Here is a 12,207-nt window from a genome sequence, read left to right as displayed (position 1 = left end):
ATAGTTTTATGAAAGAAATTCAAATATAATTAAATTCAATTGTTCCTAGTTATCTTCAGCTACATACAAACAAGATCCTATCACAGCTTCTCTTTTCTATGTTCCCATATCACTAAGACTCTATTTTTTCTTCCCAAGGTCTAGGCCCTCTTACTTGCTCCCAATTATCTATATCAAGATTTTTTATCTTTTCATATTCCTTCTCAAGTGTAACTTCCCCTGGCTTCTTCATTTCAATACCATATTTTTTTGCATACTCTGGAGTTACCGGTGACACATTCCTGAACTGGTAACTACAGAAAATGGAGTAATATTGCTGAGTAGGTGAGATAAGTGTTTCTTACCGAAGTTGAGTAAACTCTTTTAACCCGAAAGAACCTCCAACTATTAGCATCATAAAAGGAAGGCCAAATTTGACTATTTTTCTATTGAAAAAACTCGCCATGTTTAATCTTAGAAATCCTTTAAGAGCAATTTATTGGAGTCTTGATTATATAACAAACATTTCCTTCTATTGGTTGAGGTATAAGAACTAATGGAGAATAAAATATAAAATGTTGACTACTACTAACTTTAAAATTTATTAATTTTTGTAGTTATGAATCGATTTCAAAGTTAAGAAAATTGTAAATTAATCTAACCTTCAAAAAAAATAAATTTTACTTGTTAAATTACAACTGACAACTATGTTTTGGTATTAAATGTCAAATAGTAGTGCGATCAAATATGTATATAATTCAATATTAATTTTTATTACTAATAATTATTAACATATCCCCATGTCGTAACCTCATAATAAAATGATAAAACATAACACTTTCCAAGTTCTCGGAAAATTTTGACTTTTTTCTGCTATTAATAATTTTATTATACTTTACTATGGATAAATAAAAATGCAACATTGCTTCCTAACCTCAAAAATCCCCAAAATGTGCTGCCTAGTTGTCAATGTCATGTCTTCTGAACCGGGGGTGAAAAGTTGAAAATATTCGACTTTACATAAGGAAAATTTTAATAATTTAGAACTAATTATTAAATTGTGGACAAGACAATGGCCTTCCCAACTTGGCGTTTCTGCTGATACCAATGTCATTCTTTACTTTCTACAATCAAGAGAATTTTACAACTTATCTTCAAAGTCCAGGCACTACTAACCCTGATTCTGATTAGTTTGAGTGTTTGAGAGACATTGTAACATAGTGAAAAGCCATGGAAGAGTATACAAGAGAGCCCTGTCCCTGGAGAATTGTTGATGACTGTGGGGGTGCCTTTACAATGGGACTTATTGGGGGGGGTGTTTTCCAAAGTATAAAAGGCTTCAGAAATGCCCCTTCGGGCATTAACAGGAGATTGGTAAATTTACTTTAAGAAATAATGTATAAGTGAAAATAAACAATTTCAATTTAGATCGGATCACTCACAGCGATAAAACAAAGATCTCCAATAATTGCAGGCAATTTTGCAGTTTGGGGCGGTATGTTTTCAACTATAGATTGCACCTTGATTCACATACGTAAGAAAGAGGACCCCTGGAATTCGATTATTAGTGGAGCGGCCACTGGAGGCATTTTAGCTGCAAGGAATGGGTTGCCAGCCATGGCTGGCAGTGCTTTTATTGGTTAGTTTGGAAGATTAATTAAAATAAGCTGGAAATCTTCAACATTTATGTAGAAGTAGGTGCAATGAACATGAAATGAGTAATAATATTTTGTAATTAATATAGTTATTGTATAATAATTCTACATTAATTTTATTTTTTTACATTTATTGTACCTACTTATTTATAAACATAAAAAATTTGAAGCTTAAAGTATTTCACGCAGGAAATAGTTCCTATCTTCTATTACCTTTGCTCAATGTGTGAAAATGTTTCTTTTGCCCTGTTTAGGAGGTGTGCTTTTAGCTTTAATTGAAGGCGTAGGAATTCTATTTACCAGGCTCAGCGCTGAGCAATTTCAGCCACAACTGCCTCCAATGGACGATCCTTCACAACTGGGACAAAATCAACCACCTCCTGGTTTCTCCTATCAATAGCGCAGCGTACTGTTAGTAAATGTTGAGATACCATGAAGAAGGTTCTTGTTTTTGGAATTTATTATTTAAGAAATGTTCATGGTAAATAAATATCCTTTTATTTTAGATGATAGTGTACCTGTTTTAATCTCATTTCAGGTTAAGAATAAAATACATGTAAGTTAATAAATTATGTTGAATATTTGACTTTATTGAATGATATAAATTCCTTGGTAACTTGATTCATCACTCAACTCTCTTGCTTATCATATAAACCCATCTGCCTAAGAACTAATTCTGGAAACTTTACCTTATCATCAAATTCATACATTTCACATGACTTAATTTCTAATATTTCACAATTTCTAGTCCAAAATTCATTTTGAATCAAATCCTCATGCAATGGCAACACTACAATATTGTTCTTTCCTGATATTGGATGTTTAACTCTCTTCCTCAATAAAATAGTACCTTTCTTATACATTACGGGCTCATTATTGTAATTGGTATTAAACTCGCTGAATAAAATCTCATTTTTATCACATGACAAAGTGCCATTCAGCCTTTGCTCAGCTTCAGTATTACTAAGCCCTCCTCTTAGCACAAGAGCCCAAAAGGTAGTATTATAGAGGTTATTTATATGACAATCTGCTTGGCGCCAACTTAAATAATCTCTTAAATTTTCATCAGTTGGATACAGAACCACTCGAGAGTCGAATGAAGGGGGGTATTTTAGCTTTGTATCTTTGAAATAGTCCTTCCAGAAGTATACATAGGACGATGAAAATAAACTGCTCACATAAGTCATAATTTTTGATTTTCTTCGATCGTATAACGTGCTATCTTTCCTAAATACAAAAGAGTATTCGTCACTCTGCCCATAGGCAATTAGGATGTCCTTGTATTCCCCTAAGACTGCAGAGGCTGCCCGGTTCATCAAATTGAGCGCTCTAGGGTCATTTGGCTTGTGAAAATTGTGCTTACTAGAAAATTTATGGAAGGATTTCCCATCGATTCTAACCACAATCCAGCAGTTAGGGAGGAGGTATTCTTCAGTTTCGAATGTCCTGACGTACTCAAATTTACTTTTTGCCATTGTTATTGAGGTTTTCAAGCGTCGCAGTGGACTAAAATTCCAGTTTGCAAAGTTTTTTAGTAATGACATCACTTTTAAACATTTTAAATGATTACATTATGGTTATGGCAACAACTGTCATTGTCAAGCCAATAGAATGGAAAAAAATTTGCCCGGCATAGTGAGCTTAATTTTGAATTCGACGATAAAAAAACATTTAATATTTTAAAAATTTCTATTTTATGCCGTGAAGTTTAACTTTAATGGTGTGTCCATACGTGTGCTACAATACACCTTTATAAAGGAAAACTGTTAAACAGGTTCTAGAAGGAATATTTCATGTCATTAACAGCTTGCAATTGGTATTTTAGATTACAAGAATTAATCAGTTATTAATAAGGAAAATAATAATTTCTTGATAAAATGGTGAATATATATTACTGCTTATATTACTAATTTATGCCAAGACATCATAGTTATTTTAAGCTATATAAATACACGAATCCTTGCTTTTTAATATCTAGATGAACAACGAAAAAGAGCAACGTCAGTTTTTCCTCTGTAAATAACACTGTTATGTCCATTAAAGTTTAGGGATAAACAAATAATCTTATATCACAAACAGTTATTTGTACATGTATTTATTTTCCACATCACAGTGTATATAGTAATGCTTAACCAAAGTCAATAATTCATCATATAATACAAAGCGTTGATAACATTAATAAAGTATTATCACGTACTTAACCAATTTATAAATTAAATATAAATGTTTTTATGTACAAACGCGAAATACAATTTAACTAAGGAGTGCTAAAAACCTATACAAATTCCGATATTTAATAATTTTATAGCGGTCTTCTTTAATAATTTTTTTTTATATATTTAATAATTACTCGGTATTTGCATTACTTTATTTGGTTGAAGTGTTTGCTCCATAAATCTCCCTACTCTTTTTTGCTTGAATCTTCATCAGCTTTAGGAGGATCTTCCTGGCTTAAACCAGTTTCCTCCGACGCCTTTTCTTGTTCAGCCCTAGCAGTTAGAACCTCCTGACGCAAATCAGTCACGATTCCTTCAGCCAAATTCTTCTGATTGTACTTCTCCCTCAAAGAGCTGAAGAGGCACAGCTGCGTCTCATACTCCCTCTTCAATTCCCCATTATGCCTGATCATAGTCTCCAGCTTCTTATGCAGCAAATCCTGTCTCTCTTTCTCGGCCATCACCTTTTTGTCCATGACATCGATTTTCTCCTCCAATTGCTTCACTTCCATATTTCTAATCTCCAGCAAGTCTTTCGTAATCCTGACCACGTCTCTCAAGCTTTCATTTTGCTGCCCTAAAGCTTCAATTTGCAGCTCCTGGTTTTTAATAATTTTAGTGTTATCAAAGATCATGGCTTTGGCCTTTGTAAGGATGTTTTCGGACTGGGTTTTGAGCATCTGCACTTCCTCTGCTTGCTTATTTTTCTGCATTTTTAGATTTTGAGCCTCAGCCAACTCCATTTCCATTAGTCCCATTTTCCCTTTCAAGTTTTCAATTTCGAGGTCCTTTAGCTATAATTAATTTCATTTCATAAGCTGTGCAGTTTTAAATTTAAATTTAACCCACCTTTAGGGCTTTGGAAAACTCCTGTGAGGTGGACGGTAATGGTTCGCTTGCCTATATATATGAAGCATTATTACACTTAAACGTGTTCTTAGGGCTACTTACCTCTGCCATATTTTGTTTTACAATTAAATAACAAACTGCGATCTATAACTTTGTGGAAATCACGTTCGCGTTTTGAAGCGTAAGAGAAATAAGTCTATTTCCAGAGCGGTTACTTCGTTTCCAAATTTATTTTTAGAGGCCCACATATACAAAAATAGTGCATATTGAGAATGTTTTCTGTGCAATGTTGGTTGTCAATAGATAGACACATGCAGGGATTTAATAAGGAATAGTGAGTAAAAATCGCTATTAAAAAACATAACATTACCTTTATTACTTGCGGAAACATATTGCTATTATACAGGGTGTTTCAAAACTATGGGATCAACTTTTAGGGATTATTCAGTGCAGCGATAGAATACATTTGAGTATTAGAACCTATGTCCGGAAATGTCTCCTTAAGGCGATACGGCCTTATAATACTTTAAGACAGTTATGTGCTAAAAAGGTGTTTTATCGAATTTTAGTACGTTTCATTTTAATATATTTGTACAGCATAACACTACAGTAATTATTCAAAATATTGTCCTTAAACTCGAACGCGCCTGTTGAAGCGGTGTACATGATTTCAAGGGATTTGATTAAAAATTTTTGATAATCGTTTTGAACGACTTCAAATGTCGCAGTAATTCGTGAAATCAGATCTTGCTCTGTGTTTATTGACATTTCATAAACCAGAGACTTTACATGTTCCTACAGAATAAAACCTAAAGGTGTTAGATCGGGTGACCCAGAGAGCCACAGAACTGAACCACCACCTCTGCCAATCGAATGTTGCCTAAATTAACGATCTAAATACTGCCGAGCTCAAATAGAAAAGTGTACAGGCTCCCCATCGTGTTGCAGTCACATTTGAGGTCGAACGATTAACGGGGCGTTTTCAAGAAGTTCTGGCTTGAAAATAAATGAAATAACTCAATAAAACACATTTTTGCACATAACTGTCTTTAGGCATCGTAAGGCTGTAGCGCCTTAGGGAGACATTTCCGGATATAGGTTCTTATATTTAAATAACTTCTAGTGTTACACTGAACAATCCTTAGAAATTTGATCCCATAGTTATGAATCACCCTGTAGATACTTCTCAACTAAATTTCTTTATTGGGTACGTAGTACGTGCCTTATTGAAATAGTGAACTGTAAATACTATTTACACTTAACAGCATTAGAAAGTAACGAGGTTGCTCTTGAAGAGATTTCAAAGAAATATCTTATTTACTATTAAGTATCAGATTATGAAATGTTTCTTCACCCCTAAAAGGTAATCCCGACTCTAAGGCTACAACGCTTTATTAGCCGAACCAAGTCTTGTGCAACACCAGACTCTCCAAACATCCAAATGGCAGTGATCACTAAGTTGCTGGTTCCTGCGATATGTTTCTTGGACACTTTTCGTCAAACGAGAACCTCCATTTTGTTCCCCTTGCGGAACACCCTTATTTGGCCGGGTTGTACCTCCGGCAGGCCGCATTTGAACGTGAAAGTCACGGTTTGAGAACCGAAATTTGCCTCAAACCTGTATGTGGAACGTAACAATTCTTTTGTATGATACCTACTCAATTGGTTATAAATAAATCATATGGGTTGTTGGCACTTACTCAGTGGTGATATTAACTTCCGGCGGCTTTCCTGTGGCGTTTTGCACCACCAGAAACAGTTTAGTGACGATTTCGATAACGTGACCCGTTTGGAAGACGAAATCGCCCTTCTTCTTGCTCAGGTCGCTCTGAAAAAGGCAGCCGGGTGTATCAGAAGCGACGCTCGAGGTTTCCGGGTTCACTACTGAAGACTAGCAAAAGAGCTAAGTTAGCTAAGCCTACTCTAGCCTTTAGACCCAGCTAAATTAAGCCGGAGAAGATTCGCATGCTCTAGGAACTCACAGCTTTCACGTGAACTACTGCAACGTCGTCCAAAAAAGGAGACAGGGAAATTCGATATATGTCTGTTGCGGGTACGCGGTACTTAATTTGCAACGTTCTTTGGTCCAGAATAAGCATCGACCTTGTCGATATCACTAATAGAATGGGGACGAACTGCAATTGAGCGGAAAGAGTTATGGATTTACTAGGAGAAAGAAAAGATTTGACTGTTGGGAAAGGTAGAAAACTTACTTTTCCGCTGGATCTAGTAATCTTATTAATAATATCAGCGAAAACTACGTATTGGTCGTTATTTTCCAGGCTCATTTTCTTCCATTGGACGTTCTGTCTTAGTCGAACATAGTCGCCCAAAAACGGATGAGAAACGCTGAAAGAAGTTCATTTTACTGCACTCAAAGAACGCAAGACAGTAATAAAACTTATAAAAGTTCTGTATATATAAAGAAATTTAAAGAAATGCTCATCAATTTTACCTTCGAGGATATGAACACTTTCTGTCTTTAAAGATAAAACTGGCAGTAACCTTTTCTCTCATCCGATTTCTCGCTGTCTGGTCGAAAGATGATCTGTAAAAAATGATTTCTCATCTAAATCTAGTTAAAAGAAAATCACACTTCAGAAATATGCCTTCATCAAGTCTCTACTTGCCTGTATTTGTAACAACGCCATTTATGATGTATCTTTTTCAATAAATTACCAGTCTCCATCAATCTAGGCATGCAACAGGGCCAGTCTTGACACAATGGAGAATCACTGTCATCCGGCAGTTTTCGTATTAAAGTTAAGAAATATTGTCTTCGCTGTAAATTATAATTTAAAACTACATCAAATTAAAAATTGCAATGCCCTCACTTTCCATTGAATATAGTGCCGTTGTATGACTCTGGCCGCCCATTCCACCTGTTTTCTGTGCTTTAGAATTCGATACTCTTCTCTGGCCTGAAAAGGAAATATTACAGGAAATTATATAGTGGCCGAATTGCAGCTTTCTAGCTCGAAAAATCTACATTATAAAGCTTAAAGTGATATGTCATACCACGTTGTACAAACACCACAAGTGTCTGCGCCCATGGAAGGGAATTCCATATTTTAATTCCTGTGATTAAAAGATATGTAACCAGAAAATCATGTATTGAAGTACTTACCCTCCAACTCCTCCATGCAGATGCGATGATCATCTGGCTCTGCCTCATTTTCCGATACTTTTTTCTACGACTATATCCGCGCCATATTTTCTGAATTAATAAGGCCAAATCTTGCAACCGATTTCTCCTAAAATCCTCCAATTCAAACACTGTTCTGGGACTCCTAATGAACACTTTGGACCTTCCTAAAACAGCAGAAACTTTCGTATATGATGAAATTTAAATTTAATTAAATACCAAAAGTGAATTCCGCCGCTGGTATGGGTAAGCTTCGCACGAGCATTGAAACTCCTTCTACAGGGGATCCGCGCCATTTGGGCCAAGTATGGCCACAGATCATTTTATATCGGTATAAAAATTGGATAAAAGGCATCTTCTGGCAAAAACCAGCCCTCCATATTTGAACTGTTGACAGGAGGCACATATATCTGATCTAAGAAGAATTTAAATAAATGATAGAAATGTAGTCAATTAGAATTTTATACAAGTATCTCAAGTTTAACTGAGAACATAGGAATTGTGTAAGTGGGAGAAGAAAAACCACTCAAGGTTTAATATGCCTCCGATAAAGATTAACAACAAAGTGGACGAAGTCAGTCCAGCCGACTTCTCCACTTCGATGTTTAGATTATTATCGATTTCACTTTCTTCGAGGCGTGTCGTTAATCTTTGTCGGAGGTATATTAAAAAATTGTGACCCCCCCCCCCCCCCCCCCCGTTTCCGCTTGAACTGGTGATACCTGTATAAAATATGACCGTCCTACTATCAAAGAATAAGTTAATTTTGTCTTTTTTCGCCCCTAACTTAATCATTAAATTTAAGTCCTCTAATGCAAGCCGTTTGACGATCTCGGTTACTCTAAGACACACGAACTTTTAAACATTGTACAGCAGCACGCATGTGTGGTATCCTCTTTCCACACTAAGTTACCACACAATGGCCGATCACTGTACAACAAAATCTGTCTTGGGCTGACACCCCAGGAACATCCAAAGACCCTTTTACAAATTTTGCAAAATTGCAGAAAGGCCACGATGCATGTGTGGCCTTCAGACTTGGTGGTATTCAAGTACGATACCACAGTGAGCGATCTCCAATCTTATCTCTTTTTTTATTACTGAAAATAATCACCTATGTTTTCGCTGGATTTATTTAATCAATCAACATATACTTTCTGTTTTGTGATTTCTATGGAAATTATCTTATAAAATCAAGTGGCTCTTAAAGTGCTTTATACTTTAAAAATTCCTTTATACATACAGATGTTTTGTGGTGTTTAAAATCATTTTGATTCTTAATATTCTTGAATTTACCTCAGAGATTTTACTTACTTGATGTTGAACTAAGCCAACCTCAAATATTCTGGGCTGCTTTAAATCGTTCGGTTTGACACACCTGCAAAAAACGCTTAGATTTAAGTTGCCTAAAAAAAAATCCGTACCTAATATAATGACTCTGTCTATTCTCTAAATTGTTCAATAAGGCGTTAAGGGAGACCTGAATTTGTGTTGCAGTACTAACTCGTCGTTTCAAACTACATCTAAAATTTAGTACAATTTAAAACTCTTAAAGAACATCCGCTTCAGCTTTAAATAAAACCTTTTGGGGTTGCCCTCAGGAAACAACTTCTGCATAATATTCAATTCGCACTTAAACATTGCCTTTGAATGCTCCTTGGGAAGATTATCCCGGTTTTTTTCAATAAAGCTGGCAATTTTGTAGCTCACAGGTCCGGCGAAGTGTCTAATTCTTAAACAACCATTTCAGAGTATAAAAGACAATAAATTATCGACTTACTGGAAGCTATTGGGAACATCAATCAAACAATGCGTGTGCCCAGAACAACATTGTTCTAGGCGACCCAAATACGCATCATCAGAGTGAATATGTGGTTCTTCTAATAGAGTCAGAATACCGTGATTTTCATGTTCTAACAATTGACATATAGCTCTAAAATATGCCGATTAAGCAGTCTCAACTGTTAACAAAAAAAGAAGCCTTACATGTTATTAAAAAAATCTATTTTGGTCCATTCTAAGCCTTCTTTAACAATTTCCTCTTGCTCTTCTTTGAGGCAAATGTTAGTCATAAATTGGTGCAACTTTTCGTTGCAGTAATTTATGATTAATTGTTCAAAGGAGTTATGACTGAAGCATTCAAAGCCATAGAGATCTAGTACTCCCAAGACCTTCCTTTTGCCTAATGTTTTTGCCTAAAACTTTGACTGTGATGATCTAAACTCCCTTATATGAGTTGACTAAGTAATTACTTTTATGGAATCATTTATTCTGCTTATCAGCCACGTAAAAAGCCTACTATACAGAGTCCTGCATAAAGTATCTCGTATTTTGACAGCCTCCAAGGCGCTCAAATCTGCCAAAGCTCCCTCCTCCACCTGCTTACTGGTTAAAATCCTTTGAATCCGTCTGTGATCTACACACAACAACTCACACACCTCAAACAACTCTAAAACTTAACCTTTAGACTTCCAAATAAGTACAAAATCAGAAATCTACCATAATCGTTACTAATAGAACATCCATCTGTACCATCTATGTTACTGCAAGGCACAAATTGTATGTTACCTGCAAAAGCTGCATGAGTACTAGTCTGGGTGATTTTAAGAATTCAAACCTAGTTTTAAAATAACAGCTAAAACTCTGAAAATATCTGCAATATCGCCGGGAGAAAAATCCAGCACTTCGAGAGCCCCTTTAGTATATACAAACAGCTTCTTGTCATCTTCTTCTGTAGCTGTGGGGTGCCGAGAGTCTGTTTGGAGCACTGCATATTGCTCAACATTACGTTGAAGTTTCAAAGACTCTTTGGAAAATTTTATTACTAAAATTTAAATAATTATTAATGAACTTACTAAGAAGGTGAATGTCAGCTCCCGATAACAGTTGATAAAATATGTGAAAATTCCTGTCATGTGATCCTAATTTTGTAACTCGGGCCTAAGGAAAAAAGAACGTTGTTTAGAAAGAAAAGTTATTGAAATGCTTTCAGATATTGACACAGGAGGAAGATTGGTGAGGTACTTTGAAGTTCACGCTTTAAATATTTCTGAGATAAATATTTCAAAGTATGTTCACTTTATTTTTAAGGCATTTTAGGGCTACTAAAATTCCATCAGCAATCTATTCCTTGATTTGATTTGAATTACCTTGTCCAAAAAATCTGAGAGCGTTTAAAATAAACACAAACCAAAGATTAATACACAAAATTACTATAAAACTGACTTACAATTGGTTAAATGTCCTCCAATGGGATCCCCTTTAAAGTCAAACTCAATATCTAGAAATTTGCCCTAAAGAAAACCATTTATTAAAACTCAAAAACAAAATTTTTTTAGGCTTACAAATCGAGATGCATTATCATTTTTCATGGTTTTTGCATTGCCAAAGGCCTCAAGCAGTGTATTGGCCTGCACTAAACGGTCTTTAATTGTCTGTACTTCCTCAGAATTTCCCGAAACTAAGACCAAGAACTGTAAGACCACCCTAGCAGATTCAGTCTTGCCTGACCCACTTTCTCCTGAATTATAATATCTCTTATTGAAAAAGATTTTGAAAATCTAATTTCATTAAATACCTGTTACAATTATACACTGATTTTCGCTTTTATCATTCAGCCATCTATAGGCTGATTCTGCGACTCCATAGCTAATATGAATCAGCACATTAAGAGTTAAAAATAAAAGTGATTTTTGAGTTAATACTTACATGTGTGGTGGCAACTGAAATGGAGGTCTCTTCAGGTAAGTTTCAACCAAATCAGCAGAATACAAAGCTAGTTTTTTATAGGGATTTACTGAGACTAAAACATTCCCAATGTAGGTGTAAATGTGATCTCGTTTGAAGCGCTGTTGCAGGTTTGTTATGAAGCTATCTTCGGTGAGAGGATCCAGTAATACTGTATCCCATGACCCAACTTCTTGATTCAAATTGAGCATGGCACGGGTCTGCAATTTTAGCCTCAAGTAAGCATAATGTTTGGAGTTACCCTTTTAGGAACTAACCCTCTTGAGAATGCCGCCCCCTCGGCGGCATTTAGCTCCGCAATTTCTGCTTTTCAGTGTGCCCCAGAATGAAACAATAGGGAAAAAATTGAAATGCACACTGAACAGAAATTGAAATGTACTGGGCTGTTTATTGAACTCATTATTGGTGGGGAAACAAGCCGTGACCCAATTTTGTGGCTTTGTAGCGGTTTTTAAATGAAAAGTAAGGAAAAATCGAACTTTTTCTCCAGTTTCCCTGTTCTACTTTATTTTGACAACCGTTTGACGTTTTGCCTTTTGTTTACTTTTTTTATGATGACTTCTGATAGAACTGCCAAATCATAAATATCATTCAGAATATGGAGTAAGTGTAGTAA

At 35.5% G+C, this 12,207-nt stretch overlaps 5 protein-coding genes across 6 annotated transcripts; 1 reads left to right on the top strand and 4 right to left on the bottom strand.

The window, feature by feature from the left end:
• Window positions 1-61: 61 nt before the first annotated feature.
• l(3)neo43 (cytochrome c oxidase assembly protein COX16 homolog l(3)neo43) lies at window positions 62-586 on the bottom strand. Its single transcript, XM_066394829.1, has 2 exons — window positions 345-586; window positions 62-293 (listed from the first exon to the last, which is right to left on the bottom strand). The coding sequence occupies exons 1-2, from the start codon at window positions 443-445 to the stop codon at window positions 113-115; spliced, it is 282 nt and encodes a 93-aa protein (XP_066250926.1). The 5' UTR covers window positions 446-586; the 3' UTR covers window positions 62-112.
• A 360-nt stretch (window positions 587-946) lies between these two features.
• Window positions 947-2,220, top strand: LOC136412133 (mitochondrial import inner membrane translocase subunit Tim17-B). The gene is made up of 3 exons (XM_066395051.1): window positions 947-1,353; window positions 1,408-1,618; window positions 1,889-2,220. Exons 1-3 carry the CDS (start codon window positions 1,210-1,212, stop codon window positions 2,032-2,034), a joined length of 501 nt encoding a protein of 166 aa, XP_066251148.1. The 5' UTR covers window positions 947-1,209; the 3' UTR covers window positions 2,035-2,220.
• On the bottom strand, window positions 1,888-3,245 carry THG (tRNA-histidine guanylyltransferase). The gene has a single exon (XM_066395050.1). The coding sequence runs from the start codon at window positions 3,176-3,178 to the stop codon at window positions 2,264-2,266; it is 915 nt and encodes a 304-aa protein (XP_066251147.1). The 5' UTR covers window positions 3,179-3,245; the 3' UTR covers window positions 1,888-2,263.
• Window positions 3,246-3,713: 468 nt separating this feature from the next.
• Window positions 3,714-4,939, bottom strand: LOC136411990 (golgin subfamily A member 6-like protein 25). The gene is made up of 3 exons (XM_066394827.1): window positions 4,802-4,939; window positions 4,700-4,750; window positions 3,714-4,644 (listed from the first exon to the last, which is right to left on the bottom strand). The coding sequence occupies exons 1-3, from the start codon at window positions 4,808-4,810 to the stop codon at window positions 4,036-4,038; spliced, it is 669 nt and encodes a 222-aa protein (XP_066250924.1). The 5' UTR covers window positions 4,811-4,939; the 3' UTR covers window positions 3,714-4,035.
• Window positions 4,940-5,050: 111 nt separating this feature from the next.
• On the bottom strand, window positions 5,051-12,170 carry LOC136411961 (unconventional myosin-Ib). Of its 2 annotated transcripts, XM_066394780.1 has the most exons (24): window positions 11,849-12,170; window positions 11,553-11,791; window positions 11,422-11,492; window positions 11,189-11,364; window positions 11,074-11,137; window positions 10,994-11,007; window positions 10,700-10,784; window positions 10,462-10,650; window positions 10,344-10,412; window positions 10,097-10,293; window positions 9,831-10,039; window positions 9,625-9,777; window positions 9,427-9,576; window positions 9,269-9,367; window positions 9,159-9,222; window positions 8,064-8,259; window positions 7,827-8,011; window positions 7,534-7,620; window positions 7,330-7,481; window positions 7,155-7,247; window positions 6,913-7,048; window positions 6,682-6,834; window positions 6,400-6,590; window positions 5,051-6,317 (listed from the first exon to the last, which is right to left on the bottom strand). In XM_066394780.1, exons 2-24 carry the CDS (start codon window positions 11,780-11,782, stop codon window positions 6,197-6,199), a joined length of 3,084 nt encoding a protein of 1,027 aa, XP_066250877.1. In that variant the 5' UTR covers window positions 11,783-11,791; window positions 11,849-12,170; the 3' UTR covers window positions 5,051-6,196. The 2 variants fall into 2 exon arrangements, with proteins under 2 accessions (XP_066250877.1, XP_066250878.1); XM_066394781.1 differs by lacking the exons at window positions 10,994-11,007; window positions 11,422-11,492; window positions 11,553-11,791; window positions 11,849-12,170 and having other exon boundaries at window positions 10,462-10,648; window positions 11,189-11,241.
• Between the last annotated feature and the right edge of the window lie 37 nt (window positions 12,171-12,207).

The sequence above is a fragment of the Euwallacea similis genome, chromosome 11 (genome assembly GCF_039881205.1).
Source record: "Euwallacea similis isolate ESF13 chromosome 11, ESF131.1, whole genome shotgun sequence".
Classification (NCBI taxonomy): Eukaryota; Metazoa; Arthropoda; class Insecta; order Coleoptera; family Curculionidae; genus Euwallacea; species Euwallacea similis.
Note: the sequence above shows the minus strand (reverse complement) of the source record. Positions and strands in the feature narration are given on the sequence as shown.

Bases quoted from the DNA above. Each gene is read 5' to 3' on its own strand.
- LOC136412133 (XM_066395051.1), top strand. From the start codon at position 1,210: ATGGAAGAGTATACAAGAGAGCCCTGTCCCTGGAGAATTGTTGATGAC. The intron at 1,354-1,407 runs GTAAATTTACTT...ATTTCAATTTAG, and splicing joins CGGGCATTAACAGGAGATTG to ATCGGATCACTCACAGCGAT. The intron at 1,619-1,888 runs GTTAGTTTGGAA...TGCCCTGTTTAG, and splicing joins GGCTGGCAGTGCTTTTATTG to GAGGTGTGCTTTTAGCTTTA.
- THG (XM_066395050.1), bottom strand. From the start codon at position 3,178: ATGTCATTACTAAAAAACTTTGCAAACTGGAATTTTAGTCCACTGCGA.
- LOC136411990 (XM_066394827.1), bottom strand. The intron at 4,645-4,699 runs GTGGGTTAAATT...AATTAATTATAG, and splicing joins AGTTTTCCAAAGCCCTAAAG to CTAAAGGACCTCGAAATTGA.
- LOC136411961 (XM_066394780.1), bottom strand. From the start codon at position 11,782: ATGCTCAATTTGAATCAAGAAGTTGGGTCATGGGATACAGTATTACTG. The intron at 10,294-10,343 runs GTAGATTTCTGA...GTTAAGTTTTAG, and splicing joins TTCTATTAGTAACGATTATG to AGTTGTTTGAGGTGTGTGAG. The intron at 9,778-9,830 runs GTAAGGCTTCTT...GGCATATTTTAG, and splicing joins ATAGATTTTTTTAATAACAT to AGCTATATGTCAATTGTTAG.